General features: G+C 38.0%; 1 protein-coding gene across 1 annotated transcript in view; it reads left to right on the forward strand.

Moving 5' to 3' along the window:
• WDR49 (WD repeat domain 49) overlaps nucleotides 1-24,597 on the forward strand; it is a 151,968-nt gene that overhangs the window by 23,786 nt on the left and 103,585 nt on the right. The window contains 5 exon segments of the mRNA XM_051818753.2: nucleotides 4,724-4,900; nucleotides 5,745-5,850; nucleotides 5,853-5,918; nucleotides 21,126-21,293; nucleotides 22,826-22,974. Coding sequence (XP_051674713.2) covers nucleotides 4,724-4,900; nucleotides 5,745-5,850; nucleotides 5,853-5,918; nucleotides 21,126-21,293; nucleotides 22,826-22,974 — 666 coding nt within the window.

Here is a 24,597-nt window from a genome sequence, read left to right on the forward strand (position 1 = left end):
TTACCAAATCGTACCATCTTCAGACAGTAGGAACTAAGATCAGCTTCTGAGTCTTTTTGAAACCCTAGTAGTCTTGGAAAGTGCCTAAGTATGACAAAAAGATCCAGAATTATCTTGTATATTTCCTATGCATTGCTGAATCAGTCATTTCTGCAAAGTGGCAGGTTGTTTTTTGTGGAAATAGTATGCTATACTGCCTGGAATCACAAAGAATCATCATCATCATCACCAGCTTCCTTTGTGATACACCCTGTTCTAGTAATCTGCTCAAATTGACCATTTTTCCCACTCTAAGAATGTGAGTCTGAGCCAAGGGAAGTTGTATAATTTGCCCCAGTCTCACGGGATATAATGTGTTGTCCAGATTTGAAATCTGAACCTGTGCTTTGGCCTCTGCTGCCTGCATAGTGGCTGCTGCTGATGTATCCAGTTCCTTCTTGCTAAGGATCTGGTGTTAATGCTTAGTGCTTAACTTGCATAGGAAAAACAGTTCCAGTCCAGGGTGTGCATTTTTATATTTGTACACAGCATTCTATTATTATCATATGATGTTGTGGTGCACTGTTTCTTTTCATGAGACTGATAACTAAATTTTAGCCTTTGCTTTATATGTACCCAACTCTTAAAGAATGTTGCTGTTTTTTTCTTTTAAAAATAGCTTTAAAGAGGTATAATTGCACAAAATACAATGAGCACATTAAAATGTCCCAAGTTAATGATTTTAATACGTGTATGTACCTGAGCAAAATCAACAGTGAAATGTAGATAATGAATGTATTCATCATCCTCAAAAATTTTCTTGCAGCCTCTGGAGCTCCCTCCCTCACTCTCATTCCTCCTGTTGAGCAATTACTGTTCCGCTGCTTGTCAGTATATATTAGTGTGCATTTTCTAGAGTTTTATGTAATTGCTATCAGATTGTACACTTTTTTTTTTTGGTCTGGGTTCTTAGATTAATGATTTTGAAATTTATTCAAGTTGCTGAGTGCATCAGTTTTTATTGCTGTGTAGCATTTCATCATGTGGATATGGCGCATCCTCATCAGTACTTAGTGTGGTCAATTATTTTTTCTCTTAATTTAACCATTTAAAAAGTACCTTATTGTGGTTTTAATTCATATTTCCTTAATGGCTAATAATGTTGAACATTTTCCCATGCTGATTTGTTACCTGGATATCTTCTTTGATGAAGTGTCTGTTCAAATCTTTAAAAAAATTATTGGGTTTGTTTTCTTCTTGTTTTGAGAGTGTTTGATATATATATATATATATATCCTGGATATATATATATATATATACACACTTCTTGTTTTGAGAGTGTTTGATATATGTATATATATAAGAATATATATATATTCAAAATAAGAAAAAATATATAAATACTGGATACTTTAAAACTATAACATTCCACTATCTACTGTGTTTTTATTCTTTTATTATTATTTAATTTTTTATTATTATTTAATTTTCAGATTTTTTATTATAAAAATATGCAACAGATTTTTAAAAAAGTCATATATTATGCATCCTCGTGAAATTTGTTTATTAAGTTTTTATGTTTTTGTGAATTTTTTAGGTTTTTTTGTAAATAAGTTCATGCCAGTGATGAACAGAGATAGTGTATATAATCTGGATGAGTTTATTCCTTTTTCTTACCTAATATATCTACATAGAAACACCAGTTCCACATTGAATAGAAACGAAGAGAGTGAGAATTCTCATGTTGCTCCTGAACTTAGGGGTAATGTGTTCAAATTTCATGCCTATATATGACATCAGCTCTAGGATATTTGGTGTTACATGCTTGCTGATACCTGCTGGTTATCAGGTTGAAGAAGTTCCCTTCTGGTCCTGATGTGTTGAGTGTTTCTATCATGAAAATGTGTTGGGTTTTGTCAAATGCTTCTTCTTTGCATCTGTTGAATTGACCATACTGTTTTTATTCTTTATTCTTTTTCACTGGAATATTACTTTGATTTTTTAATACATAGAAATTATCTTGCATTTCGGGATAAATATTGCTTGGTTATGCTGTGTAATCTTGGTTGTATATCTCTGTATTCTCTCTGCTATATATATATATATATTTTTTTTTTTTTTTGGGGACAGGCAGAGTGGACAGTGAGAGAGAGAGACAGAGAGAAAGGTCTTCCTTTTGCCGTTGGTTCACCCTCCAATGGCCGCTGCGGCCGGCGCACTGCGCTGATCCGAAGCCGGGAGCCAGGTGCTTCTCCTGGTCTCCCATGGGGTGGAGGGCCCAAGCACTTGGGCCATCCTCCACTGCACTCCCTGGCCACAGCAGAGAGCTGGCCTGGAAGAGGGGCAACCGGGACAGAATCCGGCGCCCCGACCGGGACTAGAACCCGGTGTGCCGGCACCGCAAGGTGGAGGATTAGCCTAGTGAGCCGCGGCGCCGGCCTTCTCTGCTATATTTTTGAGTATTTTTTATCTATATTCATAAAGGATATTGGTCTGTAGCTTTCTTTTCATGTGTTATCTTCATTTGATTTCAGTATTAGAGTAACATTGGCCTGATAAGCTGATTTGGAAATGCTTCCTCCACTTAAACTTTTTGGAAGAGTCTGAGAAGGAATGGTATTAATTCTTAAAATGTTTGGTAGAATTTTTCAGTAAAGTCACCTAGGCCCAATTTTCTTTGTGAGGAATTTTTTTGCTAATACATTTTTTTAGGTCTGCTGAGATTTTCGAAATCTTTTTGAGTTAGCTTAGGTAATTTTTGTGTTTCTTGCAATTTCCCCTGTTCATAAGGCTATCTAATTTGTTGGTATGTAATTGTTCATAGTATTATCCCACATTTCAGTTTTATTTCTGTAAGGTTGACAGTACTGTCTGCACTTTCATTTCAGATTTTAATATTTTACATCTTTGCTTTTCTTTGTCTTGGCTAGCCCTGTTGAAAGTATGTTAATTTTATCTCTTTTCAAAGAACAAAGTTTGGTTTTATTGATTTTTCTCTATTGCTTTCCTATTCTCTGTTTTATTTATGGATTAGTTTTAATAATTTCCTTCCTTCTGTTTGCTTTGAGCTTAGCTTGCTCTTGTTTTACCAATTTCTTAAAATGAAAATTTAGGTTAGTAATTCGAGATTTTTAAAATATTGTTTTTTTTTTATTTTTAAAAAGATTTACTTATGTATTTGGCAGTCAGAGTTAGAGAGAGAGAGAGAGGGAGAAAGAGAGAAAAAAAAGATCTTCCATCTGTTGGCTCACTCTCCAGATGGCCACAACAGCCAGGGCTGGGCCAAGTCGAAGCCAGGAGCCAGGGGCCCTATCCAGATCTCTCACATAGTTGCAGGAGCCCAAGCACATGGGCCATCTTTTACTGCTTTCCCAGGCACATTAGTAGGGAACCGGATTGGAAGTGAAGCAGCCAGGACTTGAACCATTGCCCACATGGGATGATGGCACAGCAGGCACAGCTTTATCTGCCATGCCACAGCAGCAGCCCAGATATTGCTATTTTTACAACTATAATTTTCACTTTGGGCAGTGCTTTTCTTGTTGGTCTTCAGTCCGGTAGTTCCATCCATTATTGAAAGTACAGTACTGAAATTTCAGCAGTTATTGTTGAAATGTCTATTTCTCTCCTCATATCTTTCTGTTCTTGCTGCATGTATTTTGGGTTTCTTTTGGAAGACAATGGCAGGTGTAAATCCTGCCTTGCCAGTAATCATATTAAATTTAATTAGCTTAAGCATTTTGCATCATAGGCGTATTTGCGAGAATTTTTTTTTTCTTATAAAGATATTTATTTGAAAGACAAAATTACAGAGAGAGAAGGAGAGGCACAGAGAGAGAGAGAGAGAGAGAGGTCTTCCAACTGATAGTTAACTCCCCAATTGGCCACAATGGCTGGAGCTGTGCCATTCTGAAGCCAGGAGCCGGGAGCTTCTTCTGGGTCTCAACGGGGGTGCAGGGGCCCAAGGACTTGTGCTATCTTCTGCTGCTTTCCCAGGGCATAGCAGAGAGCTGGACCAGAAGTGAAGCAGCCAGGGCTCAAATCGGTGCCCATATGGGATGCTGGCTTTGCAGGCGGTGGCTTTACTCACTACACCACAGTCCAGCCCCAAGAATCGTTCTTTATTTCAATGATTTTTACATTCTTAGTGAAATTATCTTCTTACAAAAAATTCATTTTCACACATTAGCTCTTTCAAAATATTTGTAGTAGCCAACTTAAAAATCTTTGTTTAGTAAATCCACTAAGTGGGCTTTTACGGGAATAGTTTCTACTGTTTGGTTTTTCAGTTGTTAAGTCATTGACCTTTTTATATAACCCTTAGGATTTTATCTGACTTAAAATAATTCTACTTGGAAGTTTTTTTATCAATTGATTTTGTGAAAGCCCTGTTTGCTTTGTGGAACGTGAGTTGTACAGTTTCTGGTAGGACCTGTGCTCTGTTTCTGTCTTTCTTGTGATTAATCATCTAGTCTGTCGCAGATGGATTGTGTTGATGGGTGTGTAAAGTGGAGGCCAGGGCAGAAAAGATGCTCAAATGCTTTTAATGGGAAAGATTTCTCCTTGGCTAGAGTCCAAAGTCAGAATAAAGTAGATTTGTGCCATCTTTCTGTAGTTCTGGAATAGTGGGACATACCCTCAGGGAACAATGTCTGACTTGGCAGTTAGAGCTGTATGTCTGCTTTGCATACTGATTTCATTAAACTCACCAGCAATGCTTTTGGATTTCTCCCTGCTTCCTTAGATAGCAGTGGCTTTCACAAGTAAAGAGATTTGTTTCTATGATCTGCTGTCCAAAGAAGAATTTTCTTGTCAATACAAACTCCAAGGCCTGAAAGGAGCACCAATTTACCTGCATTATTGGTATGATCCTCTAGATGCCAATGAATCCATTCTTTCTTTTGGGGATATAACTGGAATGGTAAGTGAACAACTTGTAATATTGAAGACTATAGATTTAAATTATCAATATGGAGCTTATAATAGAATGCAATGTGTGTGTCCTCCTAATTGAACTCCATTATGGATTATAAGGTCACATATGTTGGAAGGGAAGAGATGGATTATGTTATATTCCTCATCTTGCTTATACACTAAAATCTTTATTGTGTGTGATACTTTTGTTTTTGGTTTGTGTACATATAGTATAATTCTCCTCAATTAGTAAATCTTACTAACTTTTCACCATAAGATGTTTAACCACTAGATCTCAATATTGATTTTATTTAATATTAAATGTCAAAATTTCTGTCATAAATCTTTCAGATGAATTGTTTTGGTTCCCATTCATAAAGTTTTCAATTTCTTAGTACCAGGCTCATAGGGAGCACTCAAATTTCCTGTATCATGTCATACAAAGATAGATGCGTTAGTGAGGGCAGCATTAGGACCTGGACATTGGATACAGTAATTTCTATTTTCCTATCACATCCCACCTGCCCTGTGAAAAATTATTACTTACAGGATGATACTAGAAGATGTCTGAGACCTCTGCGGTAACCTCAGTTGAATAATTTCTTTTCATAATTGTGGAAGCTTTTCATTCTTACTGATCTTAATGATAAGTGAATCTTAACAGCAAGTAATAAGCTCACCTTCATAATTGCCTTACCAGTCCCTTAGTTGTTCATCTTTTAATACAAAACTGCCTGTATCCTTTAAAAATATTAAAGAAACTCTTAATTCAATATTGATTCCTTCTTAAGAAACAGAACTTCTTTAACAATTGCCCTGCCCATGTTGTTTTTCTTTCAATGACTCCCAAGGTTCAAGCCATTGTGTTCACAGCAGCCTCAATTTCCCTGTTTGAGCGTCCTGCTAGTGCGTGTGAAGATGAAGAAGCCACCATGACTATTAACTGGGCAGAACTGCTCTTGGATGTCACAGATGTTGCCATGTATTACAGCACAGACTTCACCATGGAGACTGGGTCAGGCAAGGTACTGAATGTGGACAGTAATGAAAGAAAATGGTCACCTTCAACTGCTACATTTATGTTCTTTGATGAAAATGTTTTACACAAACCGTTTAACTCTGGAAGCCAATAATTGGCTCTCGGGAGGTTTTGGCCTGGAGTCTCTGCTATTCTCTGAACACTGGAAAAAAGTCTTTTTTTTTTCATTCCCCGTAAAATTTATGCCTCATAAAATTAATTCAGGCGAACTATGCACTCAAGAAATCTCCAAAGAAGGGAGAAAATTGTCCAAGAATCCATTTAGATTCAACCCAAGTGTGACCCTAACTAATATTATGTGGTCACATTCAGGTTCTTAATAAAAGGATTTAATAAGTTCACTCAAAACCTTGCTTTGTTTTCTATATGTTCTTATGATAAGTAAATTAGTCTGGCTGCACAAAATGGAATCATTGTTATTTCTTTTCCTTTTCTTTTTCTTTTTGATATATAACAATTCTTCTAATCTATACTACTTAAGCAACAGTTCTTTCATTGATAATATTCATGTTATGAATCAATGCATGTAGATTATCAGAACTTCTCTTAAAATGTATTAACAAATGAATTAATTAGTCTTATAATATGCCATAACTTTACAGAATCTGTATCTGATGGTTCGTGATCCAAATGTGCAATATCCGCTCTAATATCTTGCGCCAATGCTAAAGACAATAGTCTTCTCACTTCCCAATTGCTCCATTAACAAAAACCCCCTTAAAAGAATAGAAAGTAGCAATCTCATTGATTTTAATTAGATTTAGTGAGACTTATGTAAATTACCTATTTCTAAAATAGTTTGAAAGAAAGTCAGTCCAAATGGATCTGGCCAGTGGCCTTTATAGTACTTTTGCTTTCTTTGTATTTCAGAAGCTTAGATCTAATTTTATGATGTATGACTGCAATACTATACTATCCTACATGAGACACTGTACATTCTGCAGCTTTTTCTACAATATAAACCATATCATGTCTTTGATACCTTTTATCCATGCTTTAATTCCATCATGATAATTGTGGGAAAAACCAAAGATATGTTTTTTTGTCATCTACTAAGTATGAAAGGCACAAAATTATGTATAAGTTTTCATAACTTTGACATCAGACTCATATCACTGGATATAGACTGAATGGAATTATTGCAGCTGCTTCCAAAAAAGCATTACGTGTGGATACATAAGCCAAAGATTAGGCTATAATAACAAGGTAGTATTTCATGACATCAGTTTCTAGTGGATTTTCTGAAGTTGTGCACATTGTTTAATTTCCATGATCTTAAATTATTATGAATAAATCAGAGAAGTTGCCTAAAGAATGATTTTGAAAAGGTTGAGGAGGCCGGCGCTTTGGCTCAATAGGCTAATCCTCTGCCTTGTGGCGCCGGCACACCGGGTTCTAGACCCGGTCGGGGCGCCGAATTCTGTCCCGGTTGCCCCTCTTCCAGGTCAGCTCTCTGCTGTGGCCAGGGAGTGCAGTGGAGGATGGCCCAAGTGCTTGGGCCCTGCACCCCATGGGAGACCAGGAGAAGTACCTGGCTCCTGCCATCAGATCAGCACGGTGCGCCTGCCGCAGCGCGCCAGCCGTGGCGGCCATTGGAGGGTGAACCAACGGCAAAGGAAGACCTTTCTCTCTGTCTCTCTCTCTCACTGTCCACTCTGCCTGTCAAAAAATAAAAAAAAAAAGGTTTAGGAAATAAATACGATTTTAAAGATGAGTAACATCTTAGTGCCTTCTTTTATACTCAGAGAACAAATGAAAAATTCTCACTCAGCCTCCCAAAATCCAACCCTACTAGTGAAGTAACCTGACCATGAACATTTGTCTCTTAAGTGGCAGCATAAGAATTGTTCTCTAGGTCAACGTGAGTTCACTATTCATCAGGTTTCATCATGTTGTTTTGCTGTTTGGTTCCCTCATCTACTGACAAAAGAATGTGGAAACTTAGTTTAGCATCAGCAGCACACATTCATGTTTATAATCTAAAGAATCCAGTTTCAGAGTCTGATTTCCAACTCACTGCAAGTTTGGATATCTAGGTGCAAAACAGTCATACAGGAGATTGTTTCAAGAAAGCTAGACAAAGTTTTGGCAGTAAACACTCAGGAAATGTTTACCAGGGAGTCCTTCTCTGCTATGACAATGCTCCTACTAACTCCTCTCATCAAACCAGAGAAGTTAGTAATAGTTTTGACAAGAAGTCATTAGGCATCCACCTTACATCCCTGATTTGGCTTCTTTTGACTTCTTTTTTCCACGAATGTTAAAATGTCTTTTAAGGGAATTTATTGTTCTTCAGTTCATAATGTAGTAAGACAGCTCTACATGGTTAAATTCCTGAGACTCACTCAGTTCTTCAGGGATCAGCTTAAATGGCTGATATCATCACTTCCAAAAGTGTCTTGAATTTGATGGAGCTTATGTGAGAAATAAAATTTATACTTTCTATTTCATATCATATTCATTAAAATCTTTTTGAAGTCACCTCATAATCAGATGTTATGATTCTTAGGCTTTCCAGAAAGTCATCAAGCAAAATAAATGTCTAAGCTGTTGCCGGGATCTTTGCTGTTGAGTAGTCCACCTTCACTTTGACTGGACCACTTCCACCTGTTGTTAACCACTGCTTTTGTTGTGTTTGGTTTTCAGAAATGTACTGGTAAAGCCACCTTTCATCTCCTGTTTTAATTCTAAGAAATGCCTCAGGATCATGATCCTACTTATTTATAAAATTTCCAATGAAAATTTTGCTCCTGTCTGTAGCTGATCTGGACACAAAAGTTCAGTATTCATCAAGCAGAAAGTTCTCTCCACTTTAATTTTTCAGGCATAATTGTGTAAGCTGAATCAGTTGAGTGTCTGCATTGTTGGCCATTGGTTCTACTGAAAATCATCAGGATTAACTTTTTTTTTTCCTTAAAAATGTATAGACTATATTGTTGCTTCAATATCATCTCAACCTTTCTGTAGGAGTCATCTATTTGTAAACTGCTGATTTCTTTGGGACATTGTCCTATAAACTATGTGTAAAATATCAGTTATTTCCTATTCTTCTACACAAGCTTTACCATAAATTTTATGACTGTTCTTGCTTCAGTTTTAGCAGAACTCATGTTGTTATAATAGGGGCTCCTTTCAAATTCCTATCTTATTTTTAATGCCTCAAATCAAATCTTTTATAGATGTATCATAAAAAGCTAATGTGAGTTTATTCTGGTGGAAAAATTTTGAAATACATACTTTTTTTCATAATATGCATTTCCACTAATTTTAAAGACACCTCCTTTATATTTACCTTAGCCTGTTTATTTGAATTTTGGGCTTGATATATCAATCAATCAACAATTATTTGTTGACCTTTTATGACTTAAAACTATCCAAGGCATTTGAAACTGTAGAATACAGATTAATTATAGGGCCCAACCTTCAAGAAACTCAGTATCTGAAAGAGAATTAAGGGGTAATATAAAAGAACTTATTAGAACATTGTACAATGCTATTGAAACCTATCTATTGAACCATGTAAATAAGATTTTGAATTTTATAGTTGTTCTTAGGGGAAGAACCATTTTTGTAAGAATTTATTTATTTACTTGAAAGTCAGAGATACAGATAGGCAGAGAGAGAGAGAGAGAAGGTATTCCATCTGCTGGTTCACTCCCCAAATGGAGGCAACAGCTGGAGCTGAGCTGATCCAAAGTCAGGAGCCAGGAGCTTCTTCCAGGTCTCCCATGCAGGTGCAGGGGCCCAAGGACTTGGGCCATCTTCCACTGCTTTCCCAGGCCTTGGCAGAGAGCTGGATGGAATGTAGAGCAGCTGGGACTTGAACAAGCACCCATATGGGATGCTGGTTCTGCAGGCAGCAGCCTTACCTGCTATGGCACAGTGCCGGTCCTGATGAAAAACACTTAAAGAAGGTTTATTTGGTAGTTCTGTTGAGGACAGATTAGAGGAGAAGTTGCAATCAGACTGGCTAATTAGAAGGATTTTTATAAACAGAAAAAGGTCAAATAATGAAACAAGAATGGAAGCAAGAATCTTTTAGAATCTGAGGTTTGAAAATGTGGAATGATGACTCATCTTAGAACAGCCTACAAAAATACCATTGACTAGGTAAGGAATTCTCTCCTTCAGCTCACAGGACCCCATCCGGACCCGACGCTGTCTCTTCCCAGTGTATCGTCACAACTTCGACTTCTGGAGATGTCTCAGATTCTGCCACCAAAGAGGAGTTCTTTCTTGTGAACATCAGTGCTGACACTGCCCTTCCCGTTTCGCTTCACCTCGTATTAACCTCTCAATTTTGCCTAATTCAGGGCAGCTCTTCCTTGCTTTATTCGTAAGGTTTTGGATTTTGATTTTGCTCCTGGATTCTCCTTTAAAATCTTGTTTTCAGAAGCTACTCAAACTGTGACAAAATCCTACCAATTTTGGTACCTACATTAGAATTTGTGTTCTGTCTGTCACAGCTTCCCAAACATAAAAGGAAATTTGGATATCTCACATGCAAATGACATTTATATATAAATAAAAAGTTAAAACATCCTTCTTAGTGCAGGCAAAACATCCTTTATTCTCTTCAGTGTTCATACATAATGTGTAATACATTATGCTACAAGATTTTACTGTTTTGTTGATTTTAAGCAATTTGTTTACAGTGTACCTTAATTTTTCTTGGAGGGCATATGTGTGTGTCATTTCATTAAAATTCTTGGATATATGGATCTATTATTTTCATGAAATTTGAAAAATTTTCTATTGTTATTTTTCAAAGTTTTCTGTCCCCTACATTTCTCTGTGATTCTAATTATTTGCCTTTTCAGAACTCAGTCCCACATCTTCCACCTACTTTGTCCTCTCCAAACTCTGGTCTTCATGTTCTCAACTCAAGAAGTTGCTAGACTCAGTGTAGTTTCCTTCTCCAGAGACCCATAGCTGGGAAATATCTTCTAAGAAAGTGTAGGGCTCCTTGTAGAGCTCACCTCATTTGCTTTCCCTTTTTCAGGTTTCACAGGTCTTCATTGCCTTTTGTTGAATGCTGAAAATATTATTTCTAATATTTGTCTAGTTTTTTAACTACTTTTGATAGGAAATTAAATTCAGTCTTCATTATAGCATCCAGGCTGGAAGCAGAATCCAGCACAGTGCTTTTTAATCAGTGAACATGCAGTAGATATCTGTTTAGCATGTAGCCTCTTTTCTTTATTGACTCCTTTTAGTCATTTTAACAATCCTTTACCAACTGTAATTATAGGAGCTTCTATGTGGCATTCAACCAAAAATTTTTAAATAACTACTATATAGCAGCGACTGTTTTTAAGCACAGATACAGTTCAATTGAATGCTGTCCATATCTGTCCTAAAAAATTTAATTTCTAACATGTTAACCAAGGAGACTTTTAAATGATTTCCTTAAGGTTTATTTATTATCGTATTCCCTTCAAAGCATCAAAACTCAGCAGCCAGTTGGTAACAGTTACTGAGTGCCCATCTGCACAGGGCATTGTGCACTAGGAAATTGAAAGAGACAATGGGCAGTTTATTTGCCAAGGAATGCTGGAGTGAGTGCGAGTGTCCTGTTGAGTTTGGCTCAGAGCAGAAAAGAATTGGCAGCCTCTGTACTTGGTTCTGAGAAACTGAGTTGTGTTTTAACATTGGGAGATGCCAAAATAGTGAGCTACTTGAATTCATGTGGAAGAGTTACATTGTATTATTTTCCCTCTTTCATTTTTAAAAAACTTAGTTAAATCCCCCATTAATAATGTTCATTAATTTCCTCTATGGGATTTTATGCTTTGATTGTGGGAAAAAAACACCATTTTACAATTTGGCTTTGAAGGGGTTAGGTAAGTCATGGTGTGAACTCTATTGAAAAATTTTTCAAAAGAAAAGAGAGATGCTAAAAGAAATCATGCTCAATACTGTAGAACTGCTATTCTTAAATGGGTGATTTGCAGCTAAAATGAAGAAGTTCTGTGAAGAAAAGCAAATGTGGAAATCATGTTTGGTTTAATACGATGTAAGTGGATGTGAAGGAAAATGCCATAGAAGAGAAGACTACTCAAAAAGAAGAAAGCAAAGAACTATCTACAGAGGATTTTCTCTTCTTTCATGTTTTAGGTTTGAAGCTTATGTACCATGGAAAGGGGCACCTACTTCAGTCCTAACAAATGAATGGGTTCCTAATTTTAGATCTAGCAACAGAGATTATAAGTTTAAACATGGCCTTTTGTTGTTGCTTCAAGATCAGTAATTGCAATATAAGAAGGGAAGAAGACTGAAATAATGAGAAAGAAAGGAATAGGGAACGCAGGATGCAGCCAAATATATAGTGAGATTCAGAGTGATTCTGAATGATGCTCACTGGTCTGCAAGACTTACTCCATCAGAGCAAGCCAGCAATGGCTGCTCTCATGTGATGCACATTTTACTCCTGCAGTATGAACTCACATTCTTTAGAACTCCAGAAGAATTATTTTTTGTGATTTTCTTCTCAGTGAGGGAAGGGAATATACAATTGAATAAAGAATGAAATATATGAACAAGTGTGATAATAATTTTTTACTGAAGCTAAGGATAAAATATCTAAAAAACTGAAATGTCAAAGGAAATACTCAGTTTCAAACATAAGGGTATTAGGATACTGCATTAAGATAAGGTTCACACTTCTTATTTAAAACTTTGAGGGAGAAAATGCTTTCATCTTTTCTGAGTGGTTCTGTGCCACATTTTAATGGAAAAATAATTACATTCTGAAATGCTCATAGGGTAAGCGTAGAGATTTTGAGCAATAGCAGCATGACATAGATGTCTCGAATCTCAGAGAGTTTTCCTTTTTAATAATTACCTTCTAGTACAGATAATCTCATGTGAAACCTTGGAAACCATACACTGGGAATGTAGCTATTGAAGGAATGAGTGTGAAATGGTAAACAACAAAAACCCTTCATTCTTTATTATGTCATGTATCTCCACCTTTGTTTGATCAAGCCTAGTGAAAGACAGAAAGCAGTTTGAACAGTTAGAAAATCACTAAATACTGCATTAAACCTTGGAGTAGGTGCCAAGGAAGTTAGAAGACTGACATCATGTTGTCTCTCCTTGGGGAGACTTTCTAGTTTATAGGCACCAAGTTTGCGAGAGAAGCCAGATATGATGTCTTGCTTGTGCGTTGCTCCACTTCCCTGCACCTAAATCAGTCCTCCAGACAAAATGAGGTTGCACCACCGAGTCAGCAAGACCACACTGCCTTGCCTGCCAGTTTTTTTTTTACTGTGTTTATAGCAATTGGAGTCAGCTGTGAGCCTGTGTTGTAAACCTGAAGACAGGAGTCTTTTCCTGCAGCTTATTCTATAGGATGGTGGAAAAGTAAGCTCCATCCATATCACTTACATGAGTCTACTTGATATTTTTGAAAAGTCATTAAATAAATCACAGTGTTCTTCTTCTTTTTTTTTTTTTTTTTTTTTTTTTTTGGACAGGCAGAGTGGACAGTGAGAGACAGAGAGAAAGGTCTTCCTTTGCTGTTGGTTCACCCTCCAGTGGCTGCCACGGCTGGTGCGCTGCGAACAGCGCACCACGCTGATCCGATGGCAGGAGCCAGGTGCTTCTCCTGGTCTCCCATGGGGTGCAGGGCCCAAGCACTTGGGCCATCCTCCACTGCACTCCCTGGCCAGAGCAGAGAGCTGGCCTGGAAGAGGGGCAACCAGGAAAGAATCCGGCGCCCCGACCGGGACTAGAACCCGGTGTGCCGGCGCCACTAGGTGGAGGACTAGCCTATTGAGCCGCGGCGCCGGCCTCACAGTGTTCTTTTGCAGTGGTGAAATTTGATTTTAGAAATGCAGTTTGACTTCTAGAGATGGAATGGATACAATTATGCTTTCTTTTGTCTTTGAAAAGGGAACTCCTTACAATACAGAGAACTCTTTAGTGGGCTCAGGGTACGGGATTCCATGTTTAAAATGAGAAGTAAGAACAAAAATGAAACCCCTTCAACAAGAGAACATCAAAGAAAGGTCAAAGTAGGGTGTTTTCCTAAGTCACATGACTGTTAAAGTAAAAGCTAGAAAAATTCTAGGAATTCTGATTAAAAATGATCCAATTTCTTATGCTATAACCTCAGTCTGTTGACAAATGTTGTAAAGTAGCCTTATTCCATCTTATTCTATGTGTACTTAAAAGCATTACTACCTAGTTTTCAGATATCACTTTTCATTTTCAAATCACTTTTCCATATTAATAGCCAATACATAAGGTCATTTTTAAAAAAAGATTTGTTTATTTATTTGAGTTCCTGAGAGAGAGAGAGAGAGATATCTTTCATCCACTGGTTCACTCCCTAAATGACTGCAATGGTTGGAGCTGGGCCAACCCGAAGCCAGGAGCCAGGAGCTTCTTTTGGGTCTCCCATATGGGTGCAGGGGTTCAAGGACTTGGGCCACCTTCTGCTGCCTTTTCCAGTGCATTAGCAGGGAGCTGGTTTGAAAGTGGAGCATCCAGGACCTGAACAGGCACCCGTATGGGATGCTGGCACTGCAGGTGGTAGCTTTACCCATTTTGCCTCAGGGCCAGCCCCCACAGGATCGTTTTGACAGAACACACGAGGACCATGATCGATGCCAGGGTCACTTAATGCCTTTTTTATGCTTTTGTGGCTAGTGAGTGGAAGAGCTGAAAGTTAACATCTTAATGGACATATGTGATCAAATTGTGTTTTTTTCCTCTAAAAATATTATATAAACATAATTTAAAAATAATTTTCTCCTTCAACACCCAAACTTGCTGAGAATATTAAAAACAAATCATTGATTTTTATCTTACCAGCTCATTCCATTACCTAGCTTCATATTTTAACAATTTTTCCATCAGAAACTATCATTTTCTACTTCAGCTCAAGAAATGAGGACAACATTTTTATTTATTAGATAATTTGATTTTAAGGAAATGAAATTTTTCTCACGTTTTACTTGGGCATTCTCAAGAGCTCTGGCATGTTACAATTCAATCAGAAACAAGTTATATCTTGGTTTAGAAAGAAAGTGTGAATTTCTGAGTCTACAGTGTGTGACACTGCAGGCCTGTAAATGTCACTGGGTAATCCACAGATTCAAACCTTAAAGCTACGCTGAACTCCAGAGGAGAACATACTGCTTTATAAGCCTTCCTTTGAACCTCAAAATTAAAGATGATAACTGGATAGAATGGGGGAATACATGACAAAATAATTTTGTTTTGGTGGAAATCTTTGATTTGGATTGTACTGTAATTGTATCATGAAATTTTTGTGGATTTGAAGATTTAATTATGGTGTGTTATGTTGAACACTTTATTTTAAAAAAAAAGATTTATGTATTCGAAGGCAGAGTGATAGAGTAAGATGGAAAGAGAGAGAGAGAGAGAGAGAGAGGAGAGAGAAAAGAGAGAGATATCAATCTTCATCCATTGGTTCAGCCCCCAAATGAACGCAACAGCCAGGGCTGGGTAAGGCTGAAGCCAGGAGACAAGAGCTTCATCCTGATCTTCCATGTGGGTAGCTTGGGCCCAAGCACATGGATCCTTCTCTGCTGCTTTCCCAGGCACATTAGCAGGGAGCTGGATTGAAAGTGGAGCAGCTGGGACTTAAACCTACACTCATATGAGATGGTGGGGTCATTGGTGGCAGTTTTACCTGCTGCACCAAAACATTGGCTTCATATGCTGTACACTTGAAAACTTGTAATATTGCTTCATGGGGTGTCAGGTTATAGCAACCCTTAGAATTTTCTGTGAAAAAAGGGAATACTTTCAGCAAGGTTGTTTCCTGAAGGAGAACACTTGCTTGCCATCAGGTTTTATGCTGTTGGTCCTTCTAATAAGGTAGTAAGGTAGTACTAATTGTGTAGCCCTTGATCTGGAACATTTACACCCATAAAAATAATTACTTGCAAATGAAATTCAAAGTATTCCCTTATTTATTTATTTATTTGAAAGGCAGAGTTACAGTGTCAGCAGCAGAGTAAAAAAGTGAGGTCTTCCATCTGCTGGTTCACTCCCTAGATGGCCACAATGGCCGGAGCTGGGCCAATCTGAACCCAGGAGCCAGGAGCTTCTTCTGGGTTTCCCACATAGGTGCAAGGGCCCAAGCACCTGGGCCATCTTCCTCTGCTTCCCCAGACCATAGCAGAGAGCTGGATCGGAAGCGGAGCAGCCGGGATTTGAACCAGTGACCATATGGGATGCTGGCACTGCAATGGTGGCTTTACCTGCTAAGCCATAACACTGGCACTAATGTATTTCTTTTGGGGGACAGAAATGTAGCTGTAATAGAAAGAACCCTGATCTGGACATGGTGTGTATCTGACAATGTGGATGGTAGAAAAGAAGGATGCAATGGCACAGAAAACGTGAGCTCACAGCCAAATTGCACTGGATTCAATCTCATCTCCACTTCTAACTAGCTATATACCCTTGAGCATGTTGGCTGTCAGGTAGTCTATCTCCTTATCGTAAACTTGGGATGATTTACCAAGTGAAGATTATCAGTGGGTGATGGCACCCAGCATAAAGGCTGGCACATGGGAGGAGCCCATGGATTGTCTTAATAATTCTTATAAGTAATTCAGAGATGGAGAGGAGGGGAAATTGGGCAATGTGGACATGAGCAAGAAACACACCACCAAGGCAAACTGTGCAGAGTGGACAAGTAGACAGTTCTGCCCTGTGGCATTGTCTCTGTTTCATGACACCTGTCGCTATGAATTATTCTGTGTGCCTGATGCTCTGTGAGGCAGCTCTGCTTTGGTCCCCTTTCGGAAGGTCTCCTTGGCATTCTAACCCCTCCCCCTTTCTCTTAGAAATTGTATTTTGGCATTAAGAGAAGCCCATGGTTGAGACTTATGAATGGAAGTAGAGGAGGTTCTGAAAATCCTGACATTTTATTCAGACTCTAGTGTGGGTGCAAATCTTTCTGGTGGAAAGAATTTCTATCTTTCAACTTATTCTCAAAGAAGCATTTGGCTTCCTAAACTCCACAGAATGAATCCAAGGGCTTTGTTACCCAAAGTATAGTACTTAGAGTACCAGCAGCAACACCTGGGTACACCCAAGGACTGCACAATCCCAGGTTTATAGAAGGAGAATCTTCTTTCTGACACGATCTCTGGATGATCTTATGCATATTAAAATTCAAGAAGTCCCATTTCCCCAGTAGTCCAGGGATCAGGCCTTGTATTCTGAACTTGAGCTCTGGCTCTGCCAGATACAGCTGTTCTGAGCATGGATTTGTAATCTTTTTTTTTTTCACAGTTTGAAAATATATAATGATTTTATTTCATTATTTTCAAGTATTTTACTCCTTTTGATATCAATATAATATAAAAATATTCTTATACCCCACTTAGTTTTTACATGATATAAAAAGTATAATGAAAATATTACCTACTACGTATAAGGGAAGCAACATAAATCCAAACAGACAAGACATTTTTGGGATACGGGTGAATATATACAGCTAAAGCAAATTCAACATTAGGAACATCAATGTTATGTACACCAGTGCTATATACAGCTTCAATCAAGGGCTTCACTTCTGAATAGGCCATATGAAGGGGAAATCCCGAGAACCTGTAGTCACCCAGCTGTTTCAGCAGTTCTGCTCTGTGGTCATCTTCCACATCCTCTCCTTGACTTCTTTCCAACAGAGGCAAGAAGTGACGCAGAGTGGAGGTGCAGTACCTGTTCCACCGAGTCAGGTGACGTGGCCTCCAGTCCATGATTTTTTCTTTTAGTATTTTTTCAATCCTGTCTTGTAATTCAGCTGCTGCAGCTTTGTCTGTGCATTGGTAAATTAGCTCTTCAGGCTTGGGCCATCCTCCACTGCTTTCCCAGGCCACAGCAGAGAGCTGGATCGGAAGAGGAGCAGCCGGGATTAGAACCGGCATCCATATGGGATGCCAGTGCTGCAGGCGGAGGATTAACCTACTGCGCCACAGATTTGTGATCTTGTAAGTGGCACCAAATGGAGTCAACCTCAGGATTCCAGACAACAAACAATTTTGACAACAAACAATTGCTGACTTTAATGAAATCATTGAATAAACGTTTGTATGTGATTCTATATTTCTCCATCTGCAGGACAAAGAAGTATAGTAGCTCTCAGTTCTGGAGTTTACCTTTTGTTTCCCATACGGTGTTTTGTCATGATTTCTCATCCACTGAAATGCTGTTTGTGAGCATTCATCAAATGTCTTCTAAATTCTCTGTGTGTGTGTGTGTGTGTGAGTGTGTGTGTGAGAATCTTCTCTCTGACACCATCTCCAGATGATTCACACTGATTTCTTTCTTCTTTGGACTTCTATTACGCTTTCTGTACCATTCAGTTTACCACTTTATTATGTACTAAAGTGTTTTCTAACTGTTTGGATCACATATCTTTTCTTCCAGACTTGGGCCATAAGATTTACATCCTGAGTACGCTGACTTTTCTGTTGTCCTTATTATAGCACAGGGCACATAGTTGATGTCCAATAAGTCTTTGGAGATGCAATGCTATGGTTGGAGAGAGGATATCTATACTGACATATTGAATAGTCTCAATTAATTTAGTTATAAATTGTTCACGTTAAGTCACTTTTCCCTAGGGAGATAGCTAGGAAACATTCTATATTAAGCTATTCACACATCAAAATCAGCTCTTGAAAGGATCTTCCCATTATTACTAAAGGCAAGGAAATTGTCAATCCATTCCTTCTTCTCTGACCTCTTCAATTGTATTGTTTTTTTATAATCGCTAGGATTTATCCACTTAGGAATTGATATTGGCATGTGAATTACTTAATTTTTAATCTATCCATTTTGGTTCAAAGAGTTTGCTGTCACAAAATACTGTGTACAGATATGTACACATATATAGATGTTCATACACACACAGAGAAAACAACATGCTACTTCACAATAACAGTAAAATTAAATACTTTTTAATGAGGGATGGTTTTTAATGAAGTTAGAAGTACTTCTGTATAAAGAGTCCTATATCAGTCAGCTTTTCACTACTACAATGAAATACCCAAGACAACTTCCTTTATAAAGAGAAGAGCTCTATTTAGCTCACAGTTTTGGTGGCAGAAATCCAAGATCAGGTAGCCTCTATTGATCTGACATCGGATGAGGATGGCAATGGCAGAGTGTGTGCAAAAGTTTATATAGTAAGCCAGGAAACTGAGTCCACAGCTGCACCCGATTTTGCTTTTGTAACCAACTCTTTTGCAAGAATTACCTTCCCAGGGCCCATCCCTAAAAACCTAAGGAACTCCAATTGGTCCATATGCTAAATACCATAATTGGGCTAAGTTTCTAGTGTAATTGACTTCTGATTTTTTAGTTCTTTATGTCTGCATGGGTGTGGAAACCAAATCCTGTTCAAATCACAGCAGTTCCTTTCTTAGTCTGTTCGGGCTGGTATAACAAAATACCATAACTGGGCATCTTAGAAACAAAATAAATTTATTTTCACAGTTATGGAATCTGAGAAGTCCAAGATTTGGTGCCTGCTGAAAGCCCACTTGCTACTTGCTGGATGATGCCTCTTAGTACATATTCACATGGTGGAAAGGCCATCTTTTAAAGGCACCATATCTTAATACTATCTTTTTGTAGGTTTAAGATTTCAACATATGAATCTTAGGGCTATGGAAGGATGCAAAATTTCAGACCATAACAGTAACTGTTAGGACTTTTGAAGACTCTAAGGTTTTATGCAATTTTCATGTTATTCATCAGCAAATTAGCTTGTCATTTCCATTACAACTAGCAATGCTGCTATTATAGTGTCTACTTGAAGACAGAAATTTTAAAAATACAGTGAGAGAATACATAAGACCCTTGTGTCAGAGAAAAATAACTTTATTGTTCATAGAATAAGCAGCATAAGTATTGGCATATTTATCTCCATTCTTCTTGACACCCATTCCATAAAGGCAGACAGATGGGCCAGTGAGTACCTTCACATACAGTGTATTGTATTATAGGAGAGGAATCACAAATTGAGGGAATCTGGGTCTTTTAGAGTGGATAAAATGCATGCCTGCCTTCTGTTCTAGAGGAAGCTACTCTTTACTATTTTGGGAAGCAATCATGCAAGCTGTTTGCTCCAAAGGGAGACACTATCCCTACATCTAAGGTTGTTTGTTGCAAAAATCTTTAAAAGATAATCTAGAACAAAGGGCTGTCGGTGCTTAGCTTCAAAGAAGTTCAGAAATGCTAGTGACCCTTTGAGAACTGCCTCGCAGAGTGTCAACTTTGCTTCTATATAATAAGCAGCTCAGAAATATGTCTAAGGGTTATTCTATTAAAGCAACCCTTTAATAGCTATTCAAAAGAATAAAATTCCTCTTTGTGTGAGGCAGGAATTTGACCATGAGGTCAAATCAGAAATCTTATAATAATTTAGCCACAAAATAACTGAGTAGAATACAAAAAAGAATTTCTACCTAACCCTGGAAGACACTGTGGTGTGAAAGGGGTCAAGAGCACCTATGGCTATTTGATGTTTGGAGCCTGTGAGTCTGACAGAGATGGGAAATGCTCCTGGCAGAAAGGAGCAGGACCATTATCCTTGGATGGGAAGTAGGATTTTGCTCTACAACATCTGCCATTGCGTTGTCAGGAACACAGAAACAGGTATTTTGACATGAACTTGTAGCTGTGTTTGTGAACCTTGGTAGGGAGCTAAGTCCTAGCCATTCTATTTGCACCATTACCAGTCAGAATTAGAACTATTTTTGAGCAAGAACTGGACCTTTGGGGAGGTCCAGGTAGGTAGGTGGTTAACTCCTATTGCCTGCCCCCTGTCCCAAGCAAAAACATAGGAATTTGGTCAATTACTTATCTTACTAGAATTCTATATGATTATTCTGATGAACATTGTATCTTGTCAAGTGTTCACAAAAAAAAAAAAAAAAAAAGAAAGAAAGAAAAAGCAAAAGAAAAAAAAAAGCCATCAAGATATCCCTTGAGTGGAAAAAGAAAAAGTCAAAATGCAGAATTTGCTATAACCTCTCAGTAAATTCCTGGTTAGAGGCATTTTCTGAGTATTGGGTTGTATGATTATAACCTGAGTTTAATTTTTAACTTTTCATATTAAAACTGTTTTATCTTGCTAAAATCTTGTGAAGAACTAACTAAAGATCATTTTATTCTTTTTTAATTTTTTTTGTATCAGTCATGTACAGTGCATCTTTAGATGCTATCATTTCCAGTACAACCAGCAATGCAAATACTGTGGTGCTGGCTTGGAGAGAGAAATCAAAAAAGCATCTGAAAATGACATCCTTCAACATTGCCCAGGGCATTCATGCTTTTGATTACCACTCTCAGCTCAATTTAATTGGTATGTAAAATAAATCATGGTAACTATGAGGGCCCCATAAATAGTCTGCAATGTATATTTGTATGCACAAAACCTCTCCACCTTGTTGCTTTATTGCCAGAGAGACCAACTTGAACAGCTCATATTTTATTGCCTGAGAATGCCTGAAAATGATGCACTGTGGTGTGTGGTGTATATGAACTACGTTGGGGTGAAAACATGAGAAAGTGCCTCAATGCTTTAATGAGGCTTCTTATTGGAGTTGGTGGGGGATATTCAATGATAGAGAGGAGGAAGACAGACCTTGCAGCATCTGCCATTTTGCCATTTCTCTAACACCACCAAATGTTCCATCCAAATTAATAGATCATTCCATTACAGCTGCTGTTACTACCATTACTACTACTATTACTACACACACCCACCAGTGGAATACAGCAAAATGTAGTGTGCTTTTCAGTTGCTTTTGGAACATGATCTCAAGTTATTTTTGAAAAATTTCAAATTATGCCAGCTTTAGTTTACTACAGAAGGATTCCTTTGATGTAAAAGAGTACATTTAAACTGGGAAGATATAAAGATTTTCAGGAATTAACTCTTCAAATAAAATATTTAGACAATCTGAAAGCTGAGATGTTGATATATGCTAGTTCAAACACTATTTAAAAAGTAAGGTATACTGTATTGTTGAAAAATTAATGGGATAATTACAGAGAATGTGAGAATGCACATAGCTTACAGTATGGGTAATAATAACCCTCAATCAATAATTATCACTCATATGAAGGGTATTGATATCTGTTAAGTGGTGGGTTCCCTAACATTTCCAACAATAATAGCTGACAATACTGGCTAAAGATACCTTGAATATGGATTCAGGAATATGCCAGCATCAAACTTTGAAGGAGTAGAGAAGGCTGGAAAGGACGCATTTGTTTGGCAAGTACCCAAATATCAGCCATTTAATTCATTAATTGTTTCAATCCCTTTCTGCTGGTTACTACTTTGTCCCTGTCACTATGCGGAAAAAATGATGAATAAGCTCAGCTCAGGGTTGTTCCTAAACAACAGAATAGCAAAGAGTGCTATACAGAATTTCCACAGACCTGAATATGCACTGCATTCCTTTTTCCTGAATACATATGACAAATTCAAGATCAAAAATCCTTATTCTGTCACTAAAGCAGAACAAAGTATGTTTGTGCTGCTTGTTTGTTTGTATACACATGATTATTTACAGGACTGTGAACATAATTTGGCTGCACTGCTGGATGGTTTATAATTCCCTTCTACCTCACATGGTATCTCTCCCCATGATGCAGCCCCCTTACTCCCTACTGTGTTTACTTTTTTCTGTTGATAGCATTCATGCTTTATTGGCCTAGTCTAGCTGGACGTTGCAAGATTTTGCTTCTTTTGAGAGTAGATTCATTAGTGTTTGTTGGAAGGCCCTTATCATCTGAGAGCTATGTGATAAACTCATTTCAGAGAGAAAGTATTGTGGATTATTCATGCCATTAAAAAACATTTTTTTTCTTTTCTATTCTGATTAGCAACTGCTGGCATTAACAATAAAGTTTGCCTTTGGAATCCCTATGTTGTTTCCAAACCAGTGGGTATCCTTTGGGGTCACTCAGCCAGTGTAGTAGCTGTTCAGTTCTTTGTTGAAAGAAAACAACTTTTCAGCTTCTCCCAAGACAAGGTAAGTAACATGCATTTAATTTATTTAGTTCTACGTCCCTAACTGCTACCCAGATTTATCCTGGGTCTTGAATTTCTCTATGATGATGTTTATTTTTAAAATATACTGGCTGGAATAAATGTTGTGGTACAACAGGTTAAGTTGCCATTTGGAGTATCCATAGCCCATATCAGAGTGCCTCATATGGAGTCCTGCCTCTGCTTCTGATCCAGCTTCTTGCTAATGTGCATACTGGGAAGCAGCAGATGATGGCTCAAGAACTAGGGTCCCTAGCACCCACCTGAATGGAGTTCTTGATTCCTGGCTTCACCTGGCCCAGCCCCGAGTGTTGTGGGCACTGGGAAAGTGAACCAGTGGATGGAAGATCTCTGTCTCTGTCTCTGTCTCTCTCTGTCTCTCTCTCTCTTTCTCTGTTATTCTGCCTTTGCAATAAATAAGAATAAATATATACCGGCGCCGCGACTCACTAGGCTAATCCTCCGCCTTGCGGCGCCGGCACACGGGGTTCTAGTCCCAGTCGGGGCACCGGATTCTGTCCCGGTTGCCCCTCTTCCAGGCCAGCTCTCTGCTGTGGCCCGGGAGTGCAGTGGAGGATGGCCCAAGTGCTTGGGCCCTACACCCCATGGGAGACCAGGAGAAGCACCTGGCTCCTGCCATCGGATCAGCGTGGTGTGCCGGCCGCAGCATGCCGGCCGCGGCGGCCATTGGAGGGTGAACCAATGGGCAAAAGAAGACCTTTCTCTCTGTCTCTCTCTCTCACTGTCCACTCTGCCTGTCAAAAAATAAAAATAAAAAAATTTAAATAAAAAAAGTAAAAAAAACATTTAAAAAAAGAATAAATATATAAACTAAAAAATTTACTGGCCTTATACTACATCTCTGATAGTTGCTTCAAAATAGTCTTGGACAAATGAACAAAGTATTTTATTAAAAGTTCATTCCATCAGTATATTAACATATTGAATCCTTACTCTTGAGCTTTCATTATGTCACATAAAAATAGTTTCCAAAGTTCTCACTAAGTCATTAGATGAAACAGAACTGGTGATGAGGAATTGTTGCTCTGGGAAGGTAAAAAATAGGCACAGCCAATTAGCTCTTGTTACGTTGATATTGAAAAAACTTGGAAAATTCAAAATTGAAGATAATCCGAAGAATGTCAGATACACTGACTTTGCAATTTAATATAGAGTTCATTTTCATTTGGTGATATTGCTGGGATATTTTGAATATGGTGGAAAAATATGGCAATATCATACTGGAGCCAGATAGTCCAAGTGGATCCTGATCACACTACTTATAACTTCTATCCATTTAGGCCAATTTCTTAATCTAGGAATCATCTTTTGTTCTTCTGTAATGCCTGACTTAAAGACCCAATAAATAAGTGATAGATTTCAAGATTCTTGGTTATGGAGAAAGGGGTGGACAAGAAGCTTGTAAGATTCCAAGACTGTCAGAAAATCTGAATTTTTGTTCTGTGCTAATGTGATATGTCCACACACAAGGGATTTCAAACAATTCATGAGAAGTGGAATTAAAAGGTAGGTTTATTGGTGCAAAATTTTTTGAAATTCTTGCATACAAGCTGTGCTCAAAACTAATTGGAAAATATACATATTT

This window comes from Oryctolagus cuniculus, chromosome 4, assembly GCF_964237555.1.
Source record: "Oryctolagus cuniculus chromosome 4, mOryCun1.1, whole genome shotgun sequence".
Taxonomy (NCBI): domain Eukaryota; kingdom Metazoa; phylum Chordata; class Mammalia; order Lagomorpha; family Leporidae; genus Oryctolagus; species Oryctolagus cuniculus.